At 39.6% G+C, this 22251-nt stretch overlaps 1 protein-coding gene across 3 annotated transcripts; it reads right to left on the minus strand.

The window, feature by feature from the left end:
• Positions 1-127: 127 nt before the first annotated feature.
• Positions 128-21916, minus strand: ERLIN2 (ER lipid raft associated 2). 3 transcript variants are annotated; one of them, XM_087706235.1, is made up of 12 exons: positions 21843-21916; positions 18782-18903; positions 17803-17884; positions 15816-15862; positions 13578-13639; positions 13164-13289; positions 8316-8389; positions 7612-7670; positions 7321-7412; positions 6669-6758; positions 2837-2916; positions 128-1146 (listed from the first exon to the last, which is right to left on the minus strand). In XM_087706235.1, exons 2-12 carry the CDS (start codon positions 18886-18888, stop codon positions 958-960), a joined length of 1008 nt encoding a protein of 335 aa, XP_087562361.1. In that variant the 5' UTR covers positions 18889-18903; positions 21843-21916; the 3' UTR covers positions 128-957. The 3 variants fall into 3 exon arrangements, with proteins under 3 accessions (XP_087562361.1, XP_087562362.1, XP_087562363.1); XM_087706236.1 differs by lacking the exon at positions 21843-21916 and adding an exon at positions 21715-21824; XM_087706237.1 differs by lacking the exon at positions 21843-21916 and adding an exon at positions 21341-21481.
• Positions 21917-22251: the final 335 nt, after the last annotated feature.

Genomic DNA, 22251 nt, shown 5'->3' on the forward strand with positions numbered 1-22251 from the left:
TAAGGGTAAAAGAACCATCTCACCTGACATTTGTCCCATGACTGTCCCAACCAATTTCTACAGGGTAGGAAGGTGGACATTGGATCTAGATGTGCTCTGCAGATCTTGAAATAAGCACCAACTGACATATCTTTAGTTAATGTTTAATGCGCCAAGTTTCCATTCCAAGGCTTTTAATCTGTAGTGTGAGTACTTCTTGTTTAAAAAATTCAAAATTAGCACCTTTATTTTTGAACGAAATGGCTGTAACTGATGACTGGTAAAATCCAATTACTGGAGATGATGCTCATGAATGCAAATAATTCAGCATGCAGAGATGATCTGCTCATCCACATATTATCCAAAAAAAAAAAAAATTAGTCTACTGAACCTTATTCCCTGAAGAAGAGTTGGGACTGTAACTCATGGACTTCCTGGTCACCCCAACAACTTACATTCTGGGGAGTTGGCAGTCCCAAGATATCTAGAAGGAATAAGGTTGGGCTATATTAAAACTAAGCGAGTCCTTTTTTCAATTCTCAGAAGAAAAAAAAATAATCATACGTGGTGGGCTTGACCTGTAGCATATGTACAACTATAGTTGGGTTTCTCACAGAAAAAGGTTTCTCTTGCTCCAAAAATAAAATTGAGCATGCTTCATTTTATTAAAGTGGAGGCAGAGTCAATCATGGGCACACTGCCTCTTCCTTTAGCATGATTCACTGTTGCTCCCTCCATCGGCACGAAGATCAATAAGGCAGCGTATCTTGACTGCTAAGAAAGATGAAGTCAGAAGCTTGAGTTTCAGTGCTTCTTCAGGCTGTCTTTTCAGAACAGAGAGGGTGTTTTTTCTTTCTGGCCTAATGGGCTCAGTGCTTCTTCACATTCTGGAAGGTAGAGACCGCACATCAAATAGCCAAATGCCAGTTCAGATGGATTCAGACAGGGGTACTGCTGTCCTTCTGACTGTTCATGACTTCACAAATCTTCCCCTGTTTCCAGCCAACTTTCATCTTTTAGCTCCTCTGCCTGTCCTTCAGAAAACTTAGTGGGAGTCCCAGCGTGATCCATAAACATGTTGGGTATATTTTTGCCAAAGTAGATTTTGCTGTTGGAGGCAATCGCTTTGTATTTCATTAACTGCAAGTATTCTGGGGTCAGTTTTAGCTGCAAGGAGAGAGAAAGAGAGCATAACCACAAGTCCAGTTATGAAAAAGAGTTTTCAAGACTTCTGCTCAGTTTTTGGATCAAAACCAATTGTGTGGCTTATAATACTTTGAAAATCCAAAAAATAGAGCAACGTAAATATCTTGCAAGCTAAAATGAGGCTAGTTAGGTTTAGGTTAGGTTTATTGGACAGATATGTCGCCCTTCTCCCAAAGGACTCAGGGCGGCGTACAACATAAAAACACATATTACAAAAGTTAAAAGAAAGATTAAATAGAATATCCAAAAAAAAACACCCAGCAGACATTTACAACGAGATTTAGAAATTAAATTAAAATTAACAATTAAAATTAAAATTAATTTCCAGCAAGGCTGGCTTGCTGGAAAAGCCAACTTTTTAGGGCGCGCTGGAAGGACCGGACGTCGGGAATTATATGAAGCTCAGTGGGCAGCTCATTCCAAAGGGAAGGCGCTACCACAGAGAAGGCTCTCCCCCTGGGGGTTACCAGCCAACACTGCCTGGCCGCCGGCACCCTGAGGAGGCCAACTCTGTGGGATCGTACTGGACGGTGGGAGGCTACTGGTGGCAGTAGGTGATCTCGCAAATACCCTGGGCCCAAGCCATGGAGCGCTTTAAAGATCATAATTAACACCTTGAATCGCATCTGGAAAACAACCAGCAACCAGTGCAGAGGCCGCCTAACATGGGAGCACCTAGGTACCCCCATGACAACCCGCGCGGCCGCATTCTGGACCAGCTGGAACCTCCGGGTGCTCTTCCAGGGCAGTCCCATTTAGAGAGCGTTACAGTAGTCCAGGCGAGAAAGGACGAGGGCGTGTGTGACTGTGCACAGGGCATCCCGATCCAGGAAGGGGCGCAACTGGCGTACCAGGCGAATAATGGAGATTATTAGTTCGTTGACTCAGCCACTGCCTTACAGTGTTATATAAATAGGCTATTGCATTCAGCAATAATAATAGTTTGTTTGAATATAGCACAATATCCAGAGACACTCTGAAGAAATGGGATTATCCAGCGGCTTCTGCTCTTTGCGATTATGGTAACATGCAGAAAACAACCCATGTATATATCTGCCCTTTTGTGTCCCAATCAGGATTTAATGGCAGCGCAACAGAACACAATCAATGTTGCTAGTTTTGGGGTAAGATCTATTTAATTTGTATATATTTTAATCTTATATTTTAAATTTTATGTCATATAGTATGTCTTATTTTCATTGTGATGCTTCTGACCCAAATGAACCAACAATCTAACAATCTGTACATGGGAGAAACATAATCTACATTTGGGATTCAGCATGTTGTGTAAATATCTTCTCTTATGTATCTTGTAATAATAACTCAGTGCTGCGGCTATAACTATGATGTAGGGATCACATGGGAGAAACATCTACTTTTGTGTCCAGGAGAAAGAGGAAAACCTAGCGTGGTTTGCCAGCCACAAACTGGTCGATAAATAAGTCAATGGTTAGCAAGTAATCAAGAACAACTTTTTAAATCCGTAAGATTTTAGGAGTCACACAGATTCCATCAAGAAACTGAGGATGGAGAAGCTCAAACAAGGGGACGACCACAGTGAGAATAAAGATCAAAACAACTTTTAAGATTTTGCAGTTGCAGCATCAATAAACTGAGCTCCAGGCCACGGAGGCACAGCGGAATCTCTCACCTTGTTGGCTTCTGCCATCTTCATGGCAGTGTAACATTCAGCATCCGCTTTCGCCTTTTCTCTGGCAAGGAATGCAGCATCTGCAAAAAGAGGGGAAGTGAGTGAATAAGACTTCCAAATGCAGAGAAGCCTCAAGTGACCTGAAAATATGAAGATTAAAAGGGGAGGAGGAGGAGCAAGCCTTTTCTAGAAGAAATGCTCATTTCTATCTGCAGAATTGGTCAAATAGTTTCCATCTGAAGTCATTTTTTCCTCTTAATCTTGATCAGAACAAGAACAAAAACATGACAGCCAATCATCAAGAGAATAATCTGGGGGAGGAAATGAAGCAGAGCAGTTTTCCTTAATCTGATATCCTGCAGACATTCTAGGCATCACTATAGTCAGTAGAATCTGTGTAGTATGAAGGTCACTAGGTTAGGAAAAGTTAGAATAGGGCATCGCCCTGGCATGGCCAAAATCTCTTCTGCTCAGCTTATGATCAGTGACAAAAGGAAATCTGAACAAAAAGAACATGCTTCAGTTAAAAACTCAAACTTTTCTGTGTGAAACCTAGTAAACCTGTGTAAATCAGATGCTTTTCAGCATCAAGTGCAACAGATATAATTTAGACTGTTCTAGTTTCTGAGCAAAAGATTCAACTCCCCCCCCCCCAAGAAAAACACACACACCCAAGAGTCAGTGAAGTAGAGATGGTTGGAATTAGATCAGGGAGATGCGAATTCAATTCCCTCTAAAGCGCATGGCTGAGAGACAGTGCTGATGGAAAAGTACAAAGAATTATGATTTTGCCTACGCTGACAAGTACATGTCACCCTCCACTTCCACTGAAATGTTTGTGTTCAACGCAAGCATCATCTATTGCATAATGCTCTACCCCCAGGAAAACAAATTAATAAAAGCGTTAGTGTTCTGATTGTTTGCAAAGCTATTATTCTAAGAGAATTTCCAAGTTTAGAAAGCCAGTTCATAAAATAACTGCTAAACATGACCACAATACCCAAATTTCTGTTGCTAAGCAAGGCAGTTAAGTGAGTTTTGCCCCAATTTATGAATTGTCTTGACACAGTTGTTAAGTGAATCCCTGCAGCAGTTATTTAAGTTAGTAACACGGTTGTTAAGTGAACCTGGCTTCTCTGTTGACTTTGCTTGTCAGGAGATCCCAAAAGGTGGATCACATGACCTTGAGAGCCAATTGCCAAGTGCCTGAATTTTGATGACGTGACCATGGGGATGCCGCAACTGTTGCAAGGGTGGAAAAGTTGTAAGTCGAGCTTTACTGCATAAAAGCAATGCAGGCAATTGCTCGACTTGCAAACGATTTGTTTTAGTGACAATTTAAAGTGACAATGGTACTGAAAAAAAGTGACTTATGACTTTTTCACACTTACGACCATTGCAACACCCCCACAGTCCCATGATCAGAATGCTTGGCAATTGGCTCATGTTTATGATGCCTGCAATCATGTGATCACCTTTTGCAAGCCCTTGACAAGCGAAGTCGATGGGGAAGTCCACACTCAAGCAGTTTCGACACACACCCATCTATTAACACCTCCATGTCTGTTCATATACCAATGGACCAATGTCAACAGCCCAAAGTGTGTGCAATTCAAGGGGTATACAGTACAGGATCCAATTGCCGGAGCAACTGTACGGGTCTGAGCAAGCGGTTTCGACACACACCCATCTATTAACACCTCCATGTCTGTTCATATACCAATGGACCAATGTCAACAGCCCAAAGTGTGTGCAATTCAAGGGGTATACAGTACAGGATCCAATTGCCGGAGCAACTGTACGGGTCTGAACAAACCTCCAGGTTTGCTACTTAGGATACAGCTGGACATCCTGTCTCCTCGCCTCAATCGCTTAGGATACAGCTGGATCGTTTCAAAGGCCTGGCACTCAGCAGCACATCTTGATGTAAAAGCAAGCTATTAGCCCTCTGCCAAGGCCTGCCTAATGAGGAACTGCTGCTCTGTAAACCACTAATTAGCTCCTTGGAGACATGCTGCATCGCTTGACAGGATTCGTAATGAACTTAGCTTAGCAAACCGGTGCTTAGAGGCAGGCCAGAGGAGCCTTTTCCCTGCACCAGCAGCTTATTCTCCCAAAAAGGATCAACAAATGGAAAATCCTCATGTCAGCATCTCCTTCTTACAAGGATAGCCTGAAGGCTTTGGCTTGGTGGCACAGCACATGCTTTGTAGGCAAAGTGCCCAGGTTCAATTCCAGCTTGTGATGCAGAGAAAAACCTGGGTTCAAAATCCTTAAGAGCCAGTGCCAGTTGGTGGAGATATCAATACAATACAATAAAATATCAGAGTTGGAAGGGACCTTGGAGGTCTTCTAGTCCAACTCCCTGCCTAGGCAGGAAACCCTATACCATTTCAGACACATGGCTATCCAACATCTTCTTAAAAACTCCCAGTGTTGGGGCATTCACAACTTCTGGAGGCAAGCTGTTCCACTGATTAATTGTTCTAACTGTCAGGAAATTTCTGCTAAGTTGCTTCTCTCCTTGATTAGTTTCCACCCATTGCTTCTTGTTCTACCCTCAGGTGCCTTGGAGAATAGTTTGAACTATCACTTCTTTGTGGCAACCCCGAGATATTGGAACACTGCTATCACGTCTCCCCTAGTCCTTCTTTCTATTAAACTCTATTAAACTAGACATACCCAGTTCCTGCAACTGTTCTTCATGTTTTAGTCTCCAGGCCCCTAATCATCTTGGTTGCTCTTCTCTGCACTCTTTCTAGAGTCTGAGCAACCATCACCTGGGGCAACTTGTGAACCAGATGCCAATCCCATGTAACTTCAAGCTAATTTCAAAGCCTCTGCCAAAGGGGTAGGCTCAGAGATATTTGGGTTGTTTTTAAGGCCTGCAGATTGGGGGAGTGAGGGAAATTGAGAGAAAGGAGGAGGAGTCAATTCATTCTGCCTCATTAGTTGCATGGTAGTTTGCATGGTTAGGATGCTGGGTTGATAAGTAGCAAGCCCATGTTTGAAAACCAAATGCTAACATGGAACAGGGTGACTTCCCATAATTCCCCCCAGCTCCTGCTGACTTCCCAGAAGTGTGCATTTGCATGTAGGCTGATAGGTACCACTTCAATTGGGCACATTAATAGGGACATGAAAGCAGCTCTCAACTAGGCATCTGCTGGGCAACAGTGATGTCACCGGCTAGTCCTTTCAACCCAGAAGCACCCTAGTGCCGCCGACACAAGTGCAATGCAATTTGTTGTTCAACTCTGCCTACTGCATACTCTTTAAATGGAAGTTAGGAGAAACTTCCTAATGGTAACAAGCAATGGTAACTGTCAATTTTCCGATTCTTGGTTTAATTGCAGTTCAAGGAGGATTTAAAAGTAATGAGTAGCCTTTGCTGGACGTTTTCAAGTGAAGCTGAATTGTAACCGATGCTTTAATTTGGATTTTTGCACTGAGCAGGGGTTCGAACTCAGTAATCTAAATATTATCTTTCCCACTTCATGATTCTATGATTTACCTCCTTATTGTTTAAGGATAAAATAAAAAACTGGAATAAGCAAGAAAAGATTCTTCAAACGTCAGTGAAATAGGGAGAGGCTCCTAAAGCTGAAGACAGACGAATGGGGTTAAACAGAAGCAGATCACAAGATGGACACCACTGATTCATCCAAACCAAGATAATCTCCATTAACGTAATTAAGATTTTTGGAATTTCCTTGTTCTTTCTGTAAACTGGATTTATCTCTTTCTTAGATTTTTGGTGGTCTTCAAACAGGGAACACAGTGGTTGAAATTCTCAGACAGGACAAACACCTCTAAAGACACTGTTGCTTACCTTCAATCTCAGATATTCTCTTCTCTGTTTCTTTTTCCATCACCTTCTGTCCGTATGTTATCTCAGCCACCTGGGCAATTTTTTCTGCTTCTGCATAGGCGAGAAAACACACCCAATTATTATAGGAGGCAGCAACGATGTTCAATGAAACTACAATTTTCTGGAGCAGAAAAGCTTCCTTCGCTGCCTCTCTGTGGGTGCTTCCTCCAAAGGGTGCTTAGAAATGATGACTTGTATACCTTTTCAGGAGATTTTTTTTCCTCTTTTTTTTTAACAGGGGTGGCTCATATTTTAAATTAGGATTTCTCTAATGATCTCTGATGAAGTTAACTACCCTAGAGGAAATTACGTTTGTCCTCCCTCTTCCCACGTTATTTCACAAACTACCTGAGTATTTCAATACTTTCAGAGAATTCACAGCTTGCAACCTAAAATCATTCTGATCTTATATCCAGTTTGGTTCCGATCCAGTGGGGAAAATACTCCCTTAGTTATTGTATGCACAATGTATACTTCTTAACCTCTGCCTTAGATGTCCTTCTATTCTTTTAGAAAATGCAATCCACACAGACAAAACAAGAAATGCCACCTTTTATGCTCTGCATAATTCTACAAGAATATTCATGCATGAGAACAAGAACTGCACACCAACCAATGAGGGCCTTTTTGCGTTCTGTTTCAGCCTCTTTCTCCACAACTTTCTGCTTCTGAGCCGCAATCAACAGTTTTGTCTTTTCACTCTCCCTAGAGGGGACCAAGACAGGCTTTAGCTAAAGGATTAAAATGACTTTCATAATAAAAGGCGTCTTCAAGTTACTGAACAGATTAGAATACGTACATATATAGAATAGCACTTAGACTGATATACTGCTTCACAGTGCTTTACATACTGCTTCACAGTGCTTTACAGTCCACTATAAAGAAGAGTATTTCAGAAACTTACATGAGCTCATAATTTCTCCGAATTGTTTCTGGGATGTTTGGCTTTGTAACTCGGACAGCCTGATTGAACAGAAAAAGTGAGGATTATGAGGAAAGACTCTCAAGATGACCACAATGTTAAGAACTACACAGCTGACTGTTCAAAAGTAAAAGCATCCTGAAGATGTGAATAGGAACTAGTAAGATTAATGCAACAAAGGAAAGACTAGCTGGATGGAGCTCATAAGAGGTTTCAATAACTTATTGTTTATATAAGCACCATTTTTAAAAATAATCTTATAATCTATTCAGACATATAAAACTAAAACGTGGAAGTTGCCTAGACCAGAACTTGAGGCATTTCTGTTAGGACAAAAGATGACAATCTAGAACCAATCCAGAACCAATATTTTGTCATCATGTTTACAACAATGGTAGAATCTCTGAACTTCAAATAGAACAACATCAAGATTAGTTTGCAATTCTCTCCTCTATCCCAGCGATTCTCTCCTTCAGGGAGTCCATTAAGTCAAGTAAATATTTTAAATTTTCTCCATTTTAACATCTAAATATTGTTAGATATATCCCATTTTAACCAAAGCTCTTTGGGGGTCCCTCAATCATTTTTAAGAATGTGAAGGGATCCTGAAACCAAAACATTGCACATTCTATACAGTTTTGCACCAGTATTTTGTTCTTGGGCTATATTTCAGCATTTTTCGTTACCTGTATGATGAGTCCTGGAGCCATGCTTGTCAGATCTTGTTGGAGAGCCAGTTTTAGGTTTTCATCAATCTGATCTAAGAAGGGATAAAGCAAACCGACAATACAATATTGCTGCAATAAAAACGGGAGAGAATATGGATGACAAGGCACTTATTCTCTGGAAGGAATTATAGGTCCGTGAGACAGTAGTTTCTTTGGAAGCAGGTGGTTTCACTTTCAATTCCAACCCCTTTTATGCCAAAGATCACAGAAAATGTATGGATTTTCAAAATTTGCTGAACTTCCAGCATTATTAGCCATGAACGTGGAGAAATACTGGGATTTATAATTATATATGTCGCAGTATATTGGAATACTGGGACTTATAATTATAATATTATTATTATAATAATAATAATAATAATAATAATAATAATAATAATAATAATAGAGGAATACTGAGACTTACAATTCAGCATTATATAATTCAGCAATATTTTAAGGTATTAAGGCCACTGATAAGGAGATTATAATCTTTGACCAAACATTCATATAATCAATGGCACTTTCAAATGTTCATTTACTGCTAATTAGTTGTGTAAAAATGGTGCAAAGTTTCACTCCTGCCTCATCAACTAGATCTGCCAAAATTCCTGATTAGTAACCAATGCCAAATCCAGCGAAACAACTGGCCGCTGTGATACAATTGTACAACAACAACAATAATAATAATAATAATATTAGAGGAATACTGAGACTTACAATTCAGCATTATATAATTCGACAAAACGACAAAAATATAGTGCAGATGAAAACCGTGCCATAATGGCCTGTTACTACAACTCAGAGCCAGAAAAAAGAGGATATTTAAAGTGAATGTATGAATTATGGAAACAACAATATCCAGATTCAAATGTTAGTGAACAACGACTAGCAGATCAAAGGCGATTTATTATACGGAATAAAGTGTTTAGTGAAGTTGAACATGAGGAAATTCAGGCAAATTGCAAAACCCAAAAAACAATATCACAAGCGGAAATAACTGATATTCAAGACACAACTAAAGACACTATAGTAGAACTCCCAGAAGAAGCTCTCAGGGAGGAAATAACATCACCACCACTAGAACCAGTTATCACTGAACCAACTGATGAACTAACTCAAAAACAAAAAGAATTGAAGGATAAGATCATGGAGCATTTTCTGCTTAATGAGGAAAGGCAACGTTTACCATCACTAAAAACTGTGCCTAAGAAAATTTTGGCCCCTATCATGAAAATGGTTAATGCAGTGTTTTCAACAATTGAACCGGGATCCATCTTGGAAACAAACCAGTTAATGTAATAGTCACTAATGAACTAGGCATTAAAATTAAAGTACCTAGTCACACAACAGAAAAAGCATCAAAGCCAAAGTGGAAAATCCGTCTAGAACAAAAAATCAAAAAATCAAGGGCAGATGCTAGTAACTTAAAGAACATGCATGAGCAACGGCTTAAAAACAACAAAATCATAGATCGGCTAATCAGAAGATATAGATTGGATACAAGAAACATCAATGAAGCTGTAGAGATTGTAAAACAGCAGATAACAGCAACAGCTAGAAAAATTGAAAGATATGAGGCACGAATCATCCAATATAAACAAAATCAGCAATTTCGATCAGACCAACGGCGTTTTTATCAAAGTCTTAATGTGAATGGTGACACCAAAAGTGAAAAACCAGAAAAGCAGGCCACAGTTGAATTCTGGAAAGAATTGTGGGAAAATGCAAAGGACTACAACAAGGAAGCAAAGTGGATACATGACTTTGAGAAAAGCATTGGCAACAAACAAATGCAAGTATTAGAAATAACAACTGAGATGATCAAAAATCGAGTTAAAAAGGTAAAGAATTGGACATCACCTGGAAAGGACCAATTACATGGTTTCTGGCTCAAATATCTGACCAGCTTACATGCAATATTGGCCAAGCAACTGAATGAAATTTTACAAAAGGGCCAAATTGATGAATGGTTGACAACTGGAAAAACATACTTGATTCAGAAAGATCCAACTAAAGGAACAACACCTGAAAACTATAGACCAATAACATGCTTACCAACAACCTTCAAATTACTCACAGGCATTATTGCAGATAACATGATGGATTATTTGGAAACAAACAACATCTTGCCAGTAGAGCAAAAAGGCAACAAAAGAAGGAGCAGGGGCACAAAAGATCAGCTTCTAATTGATAAAATGATATTAGAAAATTGTAAGAACAGAAAAACGAACTTAAATATGGTCTGGATTGATTACAAAAAGGCATTTGACTCACTGCCACATAGTTGGATCATAAAATGCTTAGAAACAACTGGCATTAGCAAAAATATTACATCCTTTACTGAAAAGGCAATGAAACAATGGAGAACTGAGTTGGCAGTAGGGAATGAGAGCTACGGAATGGTTAATATCAAGCGAGGAATTTTCCAGGGTGATTCACTTTCACCTCTTCTCTTCATCATCACAATGATCCCACTATCAGTAATCTTAAAAAAAATGAAATTAGGCTACCAAACAGCCAAAAAAGCTGAAAAAATTTCGCATTTACTATATATGGATGATTTGAAACTCTATGGAAAGTCAGAAATAGAAATCCAATCATTGACAAATACAGTCCGAGTATTCAGCACCGATATTTCAATGCAGTTTGGCATGGAAAAATGCGCCACTGTATCCATAAAAAGGGGCAAAATCACTGCATCTGAGGGAATTGAAATGCCCAATGGCCAACTAATTAAATGCAAAGAAAATGAAGCCTACAAATACTTAGGCATTCTGCAGTTGGATAACATCAAGCATGGAGAAGTAAAAACTATTGTCAGGCGAGAGTACACCAACAGAGTTAAGAAAATTTTGAAATCTAAATTGAATGGTGGAAATACAATCAAGGCCATAAATACCTGGGCAATACCAGTTATAAGATACACAGCTGGCATAGTTAACTGGACACAAGCTGATTTGGACCTTTTGGACCGAAAAACCAGGAAACTAATGACAATGCACTACAGTTTACATCCACGTGGTGATACTGATAGACTATATCTGCCCCGAAAATCAGGTGGCAGAGGATTATTACAAGTGAAGCAAACAGTTGAAGAAGAAAAACATGCACTGGCTGATTATTTAAAAGACACTCAAGAACATCTATTAATCGAAGTAAAGAACAAAAATCTACTGAAGGCCCAACAGACAAAACAAGAATACAGAAAAGATGTGATAAAATCAAGAATGGAGAGTTGGCAGAACAAAGCACTGCATGGTCAATTTCTGGAAAAAATAAAAGATAAAGTGGACAGTGAACAAACTTGGTTATGGTTAAAAACAGGTACATTAAACAAAGAAACAGAGTCACTAATCCTGGCTGCGCAAGAACAAGCTATCCGCACAAATGCCATTAAGGCCAAAATCGAAAAATCCTCTGATGATGCCAAATGCAGACTTTGCAAAGAAGCTGATGAAACTGTTGATCACATACTCAGCTGCTGTAAAAAAATCGCGCAGACTGATTATAAATTGCGGCACAATTCAGTAGCACAAATGATCCATTGGAATTTGTGCAAAAATTATAATATTAAAACAGCAACAAACTGGTGGGAACATCAGCCTGAAAAAGTCACCGAAAATCAGATGGTCAAGATCTTGTGGGATTTCCGTATACAAACCAACAAAATACTGGCGCATAATACACCAGACATCACACTGGTTGAGAAAAATAAGGTCACAATCATAGACATCGCAATACCAGGTGATAGCAGGGTCGCCGAGAAGGAACATGAAAAAATCGCAAGATATCAGGACTTAAAAATCGAAATTCAACGACTATGGCACAAACCAGCAGTGGTAATTCCAGTGGTAATTGGCACACTGGGTGCTATTCCAAAAGCACTGGAATTACATTTAAAACAGTTAAAAATTGACAAAATCACCATCAGTCAAATGCAAAAAGCCGCACTGCTTGGATCTGCACGCATATTACGAAAATACGTTACGACGTCCTAGGCCCCTGGGTGGGGCCCGACTAGTAACCAATGCCAAATCCAGCGAAACAACTGGCCGCTGTGATACAATTGTACAACAACAACAATAATAATAATAATAATATTAGAGGAATACTGAGACTTACAATTCAGCATTATATAATTCAGCAATATTTTAAGGTATTAAGGCCACTGATAAGGAGATTATAATCTTTGACCAAACATTCATATAATCAATGGCACTTTCAAATGTTCATTTACTGCTAATTAGTTGTGTAAAAATGGTGCAAAGTTTCACTCCTGCCTCATCAACTAGATCTGCCAAAATTCCTGATTATACAACCCTAAACTACAAAACCACTATTTGTTTTCAACTGACTGATTTTCCTTCTGAAACAAAATGAGGGTAGATTAATGAAAATATGTAATGTACTATTATGCTCTAGTTCTGGGTTCAAAGAAAATGATATATCACACATTGCAACATTTAATTACTTCCACTGAGACAAGCTAAAAGCACCATTAATTTTTTTGATTGATAGATTTTGTGTCATCAAATTGCCCTCTGCTCTTAGTGACCACATATATTTTCTCTGTCCTTAACCTAGTCTTTCGAGTTTTTCAATGCTGCCATTAATGTTAGGAAAGTAAAAACTATTGCTGTGGATTCAATGATTTAACAAATATGCAAACCCATAAATGCTCTCAAATTATGGAAAAGAGAAAGGAAGTCACCTTAATGAAATTCACAAACCTAATCCTTTAATTCCTCTCATTCTAGACACATTGTAACCCCAACAATTCTCTAAGGTATTTTAATGTATGCACGTCATGCCAAAGACACTCACCAAACAATTCAATATAAACTTCCTGAAGTGTGTGAACGCTGCAAAACTGGTTCAACTCATGGTGGATCTTGTTGAAGATAAGAGCCTTATCATAATCTGCAGTATAGTTCTTTACTATATCGTAGACTAGGGAGAGAGAAAAAGGGGTGTTAAAAAATTGTGCAGGCAAGAAATGGCATCTCATTTGTTATCACTATAGCCACGATTTGAGAATGGGAAAAACTCAGTACTTCTCTCCAGGCAACAAAGAATCCTGGGAATTAGGTGATTAAAAATAACCCTTAATTTTATTTCCTTCGTATAAATGATTCATGCGATTTATCTTCCTTCCAGCACAACTGGTGCAGCCGTCTCCCACAATAAATCTAATCCCAAATCCAGCTCTGAAAAAAGAGGTTGGCAGTAATAACTCACCTGCACTTTGGATCAGGAAGTTCACAACCTCAATTCTGTCAAAATAGATCATCACTCCTCCACTGCAGCAAAAAAGAAAAAAAAATCAAGTAGGAGAGAGAAAGGTGAGCACCTGCTGAGATGGGTCACTTGGAAGAGAAGCAACACTGAGAGCTGTGCTAATCTCCCTTGGCAAAAAGAAAAAAACCCAGGAGTTTGGTAGCACTTTTTCTGACAAACACCTTTCATTAGAAGCCATAGGTTTTTCTCATGTAAGCCAACACCTTTTAATAAAATACATTATTTGGGGGAAAAAAGTGCTACCAGACTTCTGATTGAAAGAATAAGGTATCACGAAATCAGAAAGTGAATCCTACCTGCCCCCAAACATATGCAGTGCTACTTGGTATATATATATATATATATATATATATATATATATATATATGTGTGTGTGTGTGTGTGTGTGTGTGTGTGTGTGTGTGTGTGTGTGTGTGTGTGTGTGTGTGTGTGTGTGTGTGTGTCTGTCTGTCTGTCTGTCTGTCTGTCTGTCTATCTATCTATCTATCTATCTATCTATCTATCTATATATATATATATATATGCTATATTTATGCTGACAAATAAATAAAGGGAGACTAGTATAGATCTATTTCAAGCTACCTAGCTCTCATCAGCTAGCCATACCCAATTTGGGAATCGATATATATATACATATATACATACATACATACATACATACATACATACATACATACATACATACAGCAATTTTAGATTGATTGGTGCCCATTAAGACTACTGCAAGAGGCTTCTCTGTGGATAAGTAAAAGGGAAACATCGCCATCTAGTGGTAGAGGCAAGAACATTCTTTGGATTGATAGAATGCAATCAGGTGTCCCATCTGAGTGAGAAAAATGAAGGAAGCAAACGTAGTAATATTGTCTTGGGTGCAATTCCAAAACAATTGGAGCACCGTTTGAACACCACCGGAACTGACAAATTCACCATCAGTCAATTGCAAAAGGCAGCTTTATTTGGAACAGCTTACATCCTGCGACCAGACCTCTAACACAATGAAACATCAATATCTGCCTACCCCACTCAGGTCCTGGGGAAGGACTTGATAGGTGGATAAAAATGGAAAAACCCAGTCTGAACATATGGCTGAGTGTGCCACAAACCATAATAATAATAAAAAATGAATCAAAATAAGATGTTTGGATGACAATCCTCCTCAAATACAACATCAGGATTGGAAAAGGGGGAGAGTTTGCATTATCCCACATGGGCTCCATAAATGGGAAAATATAGAAATGAGGGGTGAAATTGGAATAGAAATTGGTGCTTTCTGAGCTTCGTTGATTTCTGGCAGACACTTCATGGTGTTACCTAATTTGGGTAACAAAACATCTGCAAGAAAACAAGCTCGGAGAGCACCAAGGACCCCTCATTTCATCCAGAGATACTGATATTCCTCTCTTATCGAAAATAGAAATACAAGAAATGATTACATTAATTAGTCAAACTACGTACATAACTTGGGGTTTTTGTGTGTAGTAACTGCAGCATTGAACGCCAAATATCTTAACTCCAGGTTTCATGACTGACAATCCTACTTGCATTTTTATGCCATCTTTAAACACAGACTCTTAGGCTGTGGTATTAATTTTTAAAATCTTGCCTTTATCATTTTTATAAATAACTCAAGACAGCAAAAGTAGCTAATCCTTCTCCTACTTTCTCTACAACAACCACCTTGGGGTGAGTTGGGCTGAGAGATTGACTGGCCCAAAGTCACCCACCTGGTTTTCATGTCTAAGGCAGTACTAGAACTCCCAATTTCTTGGTTTCTAGCCTTGATCACTAGACCAAACTGGTAGTTACATGGACAGCCAAATACAGGATCATAAGATACAAGATGATTCCATTTCCTATTTGTGTCATCTTATCTGAAATCAACAAAAATAACACACCACATTTTCCGACATCATCTATCTATCATCTATCTATCTATCTATCTATCTATCTATCTATCTATCTATCTATCTATCTATCTATCTATCTATCTATCTATCTATCTATCTATCCATCCACCCACCCACCCACCCACCCACCCACCCACCCACCCACCCACGGTAAGCACTAATCAAAGTTACAAAACAAATTCTAGATTTATGTATGAGAAAGCCTTCCTCCACCTGTAGAGAAGAGAAAAGCTGAGAGATGGCAGATTCACGGATGGGGGTCCAACCTTACCTTGTGCCACATGGAACATTCTTTACTTCATCTGTTTGTAAGGTGGTCTGGAAAGTAGAGATAAAGAGGACTATTAAGGAACTGCTTTCCTTAAGCTGAATTTCACTTCTGCAATAAGAAAAAAAAAACTTTCCTCTGGGATGGGGATAAGCAAAATTTGGCAGCTGACACTCACATAATCTTTTTTTTTGAAGGGGGGGGGGATAAACAGCAGCAGAAAACAAGGTAATAAAGAAGGTCACAACTATTAAGAGATTCATCTTTTTACTTTTTTCCCTGACTTGGAGGAGGATTTTTAAATTATTGTGCTACAACTTATTATTTACTGATGCAAAATGATGTTTCTTGTCCCAGGAGAACAGAAAATTAATTTTGGGGACTGCAGAGCTCCAAGGGCTATAAAAAGTGGTCCTTTTTGCATCTTTGCATAGTAGCTTGCATAGCACTGGTCAAGTCTCTTTGGCTCAACTCAGGTAAATGCCACCCATCTGTCTAAAAGTAGCTCTACCTGATTGTCTTAGCCCCATCTTCTCTGCAACTTATCTGAGCTAGAAACAGACTGGCCATTCCAAAAGTTGCTGAACAATACAAATATATTCAACGTGCTGATTGAGATCTTGAAGATAAATCTCTTACCCCTATTGTGAAAAAGTGGAAGGTCTTGTTTGAAAACAGGTTTGGGGTCCATTCAGACCAGATAAAACTAAAGAATGTGAAGGAGTTGGAAAATGTGGCACATGCAAAGAACAACTTCGTTTGCAGGCCTGCAATTTTAAGAGTAACTTTGCAAGAACTTTGCACAGCCTGATTATAAAATTCACAGAGGTAAAAGTCTTAATAAAACACAGCAAGAAAAATGTACATATCAGGGGACAATAAAATAATAAGGGGCAGTTAAGATCTAAGTCAACCTGGGAAGTCGATAATAGTAAAGAAAAATAAATAAATCTTATTGCCAAATAACAGTGTTTCCCACACATAAAACCAGCTTTTCCACTGGACGTAAGAATTAAACAAATTGGAGTATATAAATAATGTTTGTGTCACAAGCTTGTTATACATCTTGTCTGATTTATATGAATGATGTATTATTATGTTATTGTAAACCATCCAGAGTTAACTTCTTGTAAGATGGATTGCTATATAAATCTGATTAATTAATACATGTGGAGTTTATAGCTTGCTACACTACATGAATGATGGTTACTGAAAACTAGAATTCCTGGTGGTGGAAAGCAACTAGAAACCAAAACTGTAAGTATTCTGATACTCCTTTGGAGACAAGCTAGGATCAGTCATAGTTTCAGACTAAGATATGATTATCATGAATGGAGGAATTGAGATCCAAGAATAAAAGGTTAATTACAAATTTAAGCGTGGGCACAATTCCTCTTCATGCCACATTCCATTTTTATTTTATTTATAACCTCCTCAAGCATTCCCCACATTATGTTCCTTACCCAAACAACTTGTAACAGAAAACCTGGACTCTGAACTATAGGGTGTGGCAAGCTTCTTTCTTTATTCATTTCACAACAGTTGCTACATAATGAACCCCATGACAAAACAGTTCCTCAGGCTTGCACCCAAGATACACAAAGAACATCGGAGAATTACATATTAACAAAATCACCCCAAGATGCATTTAGGAGCATCTTCCGTGTGACATTTACGAGGTATAAATGTAAATCTGGCTTCTAGATACGTATTTATACTTTAGTAACAACATATTGAATCATGTATTTACATTTTCCAATCAATTAGGAGTTGATTTGCTTATCCCCAACAAAATATACAATTATTATGAATATTGAGCTATATAAACTATACATTGGACTAAAATGACACATCATATTGTTGAAACTGTGAATTAGAATCTATCAAGAAATGACTATTCTAAGGTAGCCTTCAAAACTACCCTGGCACAGTTAGTAAAAGATCTCTGTGCTTCTCTCCCATAAGACAATTATATATAAAGACAAGATACCTGTACTGATTTATAGGAAGTTATGAAGGGGAGCATCAGATGAAAACCAGGTCCACTTGTAGATGTCAGAAGTGCTCCTCCTCTGTAGGGGAGAAAGGTATATATTTAAACAGATAATTCTGTGGTTCAGGGGTAGATTCCGGCAAGTACTATTTCCGGTTTGCTTGTGGGCGTGCTGTGGGCGCTTGTGAAATACACATATGTGCAATTTAATTAAAATTGTTCTGCGCATGCGCAGAATTGAAAAACAAGATGGCGCTGCCTGGAGAACCGTTTCGGGGGCATGGCAGGCCTGAGTCGCTGCCAGTTCCAGCGACCCAGGTCACCAAACCACTACCGGTTCAGCTGAACCGGTCCAAACCGGTAAGGAAACCACCACTGCTCTGGTTCTTTGATCAGCAATTTCAGCCTTTTGATATTCCCACCAACCAATTCCAGATTATGTATTGCATTAACAAATCCAAAGCTTGCTTTTTCACTGTCACATTTTGCCTATGTCCTTTTATCAAAACTTTCTTTAGAACATTTGTATAGCATCCTATAAACTGAAGACAGCTCATCATAAATACAATTACCTTGAGCTTGTAACAACCTCAGGTTCAAAGTCAAACTTTTCAATCTAAATACGCAAGTTATGTATAAAAGAAGGAGGTGTTCTCCAGTGCCAAAAGACCACAAGTATCCCAAGCTAACCACTCTGGAGCTACTATTTTGAAACATGTACAAGCAATCTCAGTAAGCATATTCAAAATGAGATGCAATTTGCACACAGTCCTCAAATGGTCCAGGAGAAGCAGATTTTCACAGCTATTGCATTCAACTTAAAGAACACTCTCCTAAATAAAGTTATGCATGGCACCAGGTTGAAGTGAAGGGAAAAATGTGCATTTGCCATTTATTCAATCTTGCAAACTACATTTCTTAGCACGCATTCAACAATACAAAAAAAGCACAGTTCCTTCCAAGTATCTGCCCTTACCTGTAGTAAACACCAATGTGCCCTTCTTCAATCTTGTGTATTGCAGAAAAAAGAGAAGCTGCCACTAGGCTAGCAGCCAAAGCTGCAATGGCACCTAACTGAGTCATCCCTGAGAAAGTAACCTGAGAAAAGTTAAACAAAAAAAAAAGGAGCAAGATAAGCACTTATGTGAATCTGTGCAAGACACTGGTTCTCTGCTCTGGGACAAGCTGTCCTCTCTAAAGTTATAGTTAACCTTGCGTGATCAGATCACATGATAAGGATTTCCTTGCATGATTGGATCAAGGTGCACAGTCCCAGCATACTTTTTCCATCAATAGCTAGCTGACTGTTCTCTGAACAACTGAAAATTCAGTTACGTATTTACCTTTAGCATTTGATGACCAACCCTACTGCCACAGAATATTCAGACTGTTTCATGTCATTGCTAAAAGATACAGTACGTTAGCCTATATATTTCTTATTAAATTTGATTAAAGTACTTGACATCCTACAAACCTCAGCTGCTTTTTAGGATGGCAAGGACAAATGTTCAGTCCTCTTGGCAACAGAAATCAATTTCACACACTCAGTGGTCATGGGCCCAATGAAATCTCATAAACTAGACAGTGAACACCAAGGAGCTCAACTTCACTCTTCTCTCCAATAGAGAGCATTATTTGCCTAATTTGCCAGTTTTACCAACGGCAGGTTATCGGAAAATGTCTACAGTATCAATTTAATTCCTTAATGTTTTGTCAACGACAGCATTCATGTGAAGTAAAAATGTGATCAGAAGAGAACTGTAAAAACTGGGCTGCTGATTGTAACTTTTGCTATGTAGGATCGGATGCTGACCATTCAAATAGTGCCACAGATGTGTTCACCTTGTATTAATATTAAACGCAATCCACTGATAAACCTCTCCAGCACAGACTCTGAGGAAATCTGTGGCTGTTGGCATATTCTTCATGCAGAAATTAACAGTTTCCTGTATCTCTAAAGGCAGGACTAGAATCACAATGTGGAAACAAGAAATTGGCTAAAGTCTTATAAAGTAAGTGTAAAAAATTTCCAACTGTGGAATAGACTACTGCAAGTGATAGGTTCTCCCTTTTGATATTAAAGCAGAAATTGTTATATGCCAGTGATACTGATACTCAAGCCTCAACAACTTGATTCTAATGAAATATATTGATTTGCAATTCCCAGATTTCCCAATTTCTGGGCAGCACTAGTCAGGCAAGAGTACTTCTGGTTTATCCTGATGAACCAGAGAATTGGACTAAATTACTCCATCGTCCTGTTCAGTTCTAAGATTCATTTTGCACTTTCCCGTTGACCATGTCTGCATTTTTCCTATCAGTAGGACCCAAATTCTGACAGATACTACAGTTGCTTTGTTATGTTGTTTCCCCCCCCCAAAAAAATTAGCTCAAAGACGTGCCCAAGTTGCCAGTTCTTTGAATTTTCAACCACTGCCAATGATAAGGAAACCAAGCAGGAAGAATTTAAACATGTCTTTTCAATTCTTATAGCTTATGCTTCCCTCAGCTTGCCAAACACCTCTTTAGATAAACAAAAAGAGGTTAATCTGTCAGTACACCTATGAGTTGTGGCATATCCAAAGGGCAGGAAACACACATTCAGCAATCAGTTTCTGTGAGCTGCAGCTATAGCAATGATATATCCATTACCCAATTCTAAATTTTCACTACAGCTGAAAAAGAAATGCAGTGCCCACCATGAGTAAAATTCTAATAGAAGAGAATGAGGTAAGTTGCAGAAATCACTAAGCTAAAATTTGTTGACAATGAACTGTAACTGCTAAATAATGGTGGTTATATGCATGAACTAAGCTTGATTACTTATCAACTGAACCAACTGTAACTTGTTCAACATGTCCTGGCATAGTGAAGTCAGGCATATTAGTCTCCTGACAAACTTGTTAATGATTTTTTTAAAAAGTTCACCAGGCACCTTTATCTGTAAATGAATTTCTATTCTTCCACCTTACCTATTCCTTTAAAACAGCAATGTCCAACCTTGGCAACTTAAAGACTTGTAGACTTCAACTCCCAGAATTCCCTGGCCAGCATGTCTTAAAGTTGCTAAGATTGGACACCCCTGCTTCAGAAAGACAACTGTTTCATCCTTTTGGGCTTCTCTGCCTCCTTTCCTAGCCCTCATTTTCTTCGGATTTGAAAGACAAGATTTTATTGGAATGTATCTGTTTTAAAACATATTTTAAAAAAACACACACAAGAGAGTTCCTTTGGATGCATTCATCTGCTAGCACCAAGACTTAAGTAACCATGGAGCTAGCAAATAATTTCCCCCAGCCATTCTCATTCCAACCAATCTCTCGCAGGATTGTTGTTTGTGGGAAGATCCCCCCCCAAAAAAGACCTCCCCTCCCCACTTAACCTCTCCAGCTCTTCAGAGAACAAACAGGATATAAAAAACAGTGGATAAGTAAACGAGAGAAGAGCTACATAACAATACAGGAAAGCGCTGTCGAAATTGTTCCACCAAAGAAAAAGGCAACAGACTTCTCCATTAGGAGTCCAAAAGGGCTACCTGGAAGTTTCTGGAAGACGTTTTTGCAACACCCCTGGAAGGCCCAGATTGGGGAAATGAAACGACCTGGCTGTGCCTTAAGCGGAGGACAAAATTTGCAGCTAAAAACTGGGACGTTATTATTGTTATTATTAATGTTTTCTCTCCCCCCCCCACCCTTTAGTATTGTGCACTGCCCAGGAGTTCACTGAAGTTGGGCGGCCAATGCTTTCAACAGAGAATAAATAAAAACAATCCTCATTCTTATTTCTTCCCAATGAAAGAAACGGGACGCTCTCCGGGCCACCTAAAGGGGAGAGAGAAGCGAGGAGGCGGCCTAGCGAAAGCACCCGGTTGGGGAGGGAGATAGAGATAGCAACGCAGGGATTCCCTACAGCCGGAAAGACGACGCGGAACCCCCGCCGGGTGCACCGCCGAGAGGGAGGAGAGGAAGCGAGGCGCCGGCCTAGCAGAGAAAGACAGCCACGCGGACTGCCGCGCTTCACAGCCCCGGCACACTTACGGCCGCCCGCGCCTCCTGCTGCTATGGCCGCCCTGGCTTCCGGGTCAGTCGCGCGCCCGACGTCATCTCCCTGCACCGGCACAACTTGTTGGACGTTCGCCCCGCCCCCCCTGAAGTATGGCCGCTGCTGCCGCCTTCTCTCCGACAGAGGGCGCGAGAGCCCTTGGAATCGCTTCTTCGCCGCAGACTCTTCTGCGTGTTACCCGGAACGTCGGAATGATGCCCCGAGCCGCCGTTTGAAGTAAGAAGCGCGCGATAAACTGAGCAGCGGTGCGGAGACGCGTTTCCCAGGTGGCGACTGCCTTCCACCTCGTCTGGGGCAAAGGGGTGGAAGTGATGATTCGAAACGTGGGTCTTCGTGGGTCACAGTGGGCTTGCATCCCTTTTTGAGTTGGCGTGTAGACTATGA

Source organism: Thamnophis sirtalis, unplaced genomic scaffold (assembly GCF_051295495.1).
Source record: "Thamnophis sirtalis isolate CommonGarterSnake01/CBP01778 unplaced genomic scaffold, rThaSir2_p1.2 scaffold_2, whole genome shotgun sequence".
Classification (NCBI taxonomy): domain Eukaryota; kingdom Metazoa; phylum Chordata; class Lepidosauria; order Squamata; family Natricidae; genus Thamnophis; species Thamnophis sirtalis.

Coding starts and splice junctions, on each gene's coding strand:
- ERLIN2 (XM_087706235.1), bottom strand. CDS start 18,888: ATGACTCAGTTAGGTGCCATTGCAGCTTTGGCTGCTAGCCTAGTGGCA. Junction 17,885..18,781: donor CACATTGGTGTTTACTACAG/GTAAGGGCAGAT, acceptor TCTCCCCTACAG/AGGAGGAGCACTTCTGACAT. Junction 8,390..13,163: donor AGTTTATATTGAATTGTTTG/GTGAGTGTCTTT, acceptor ATCCCTTCTTAG/ATCAGATTGATGAAAACCTA.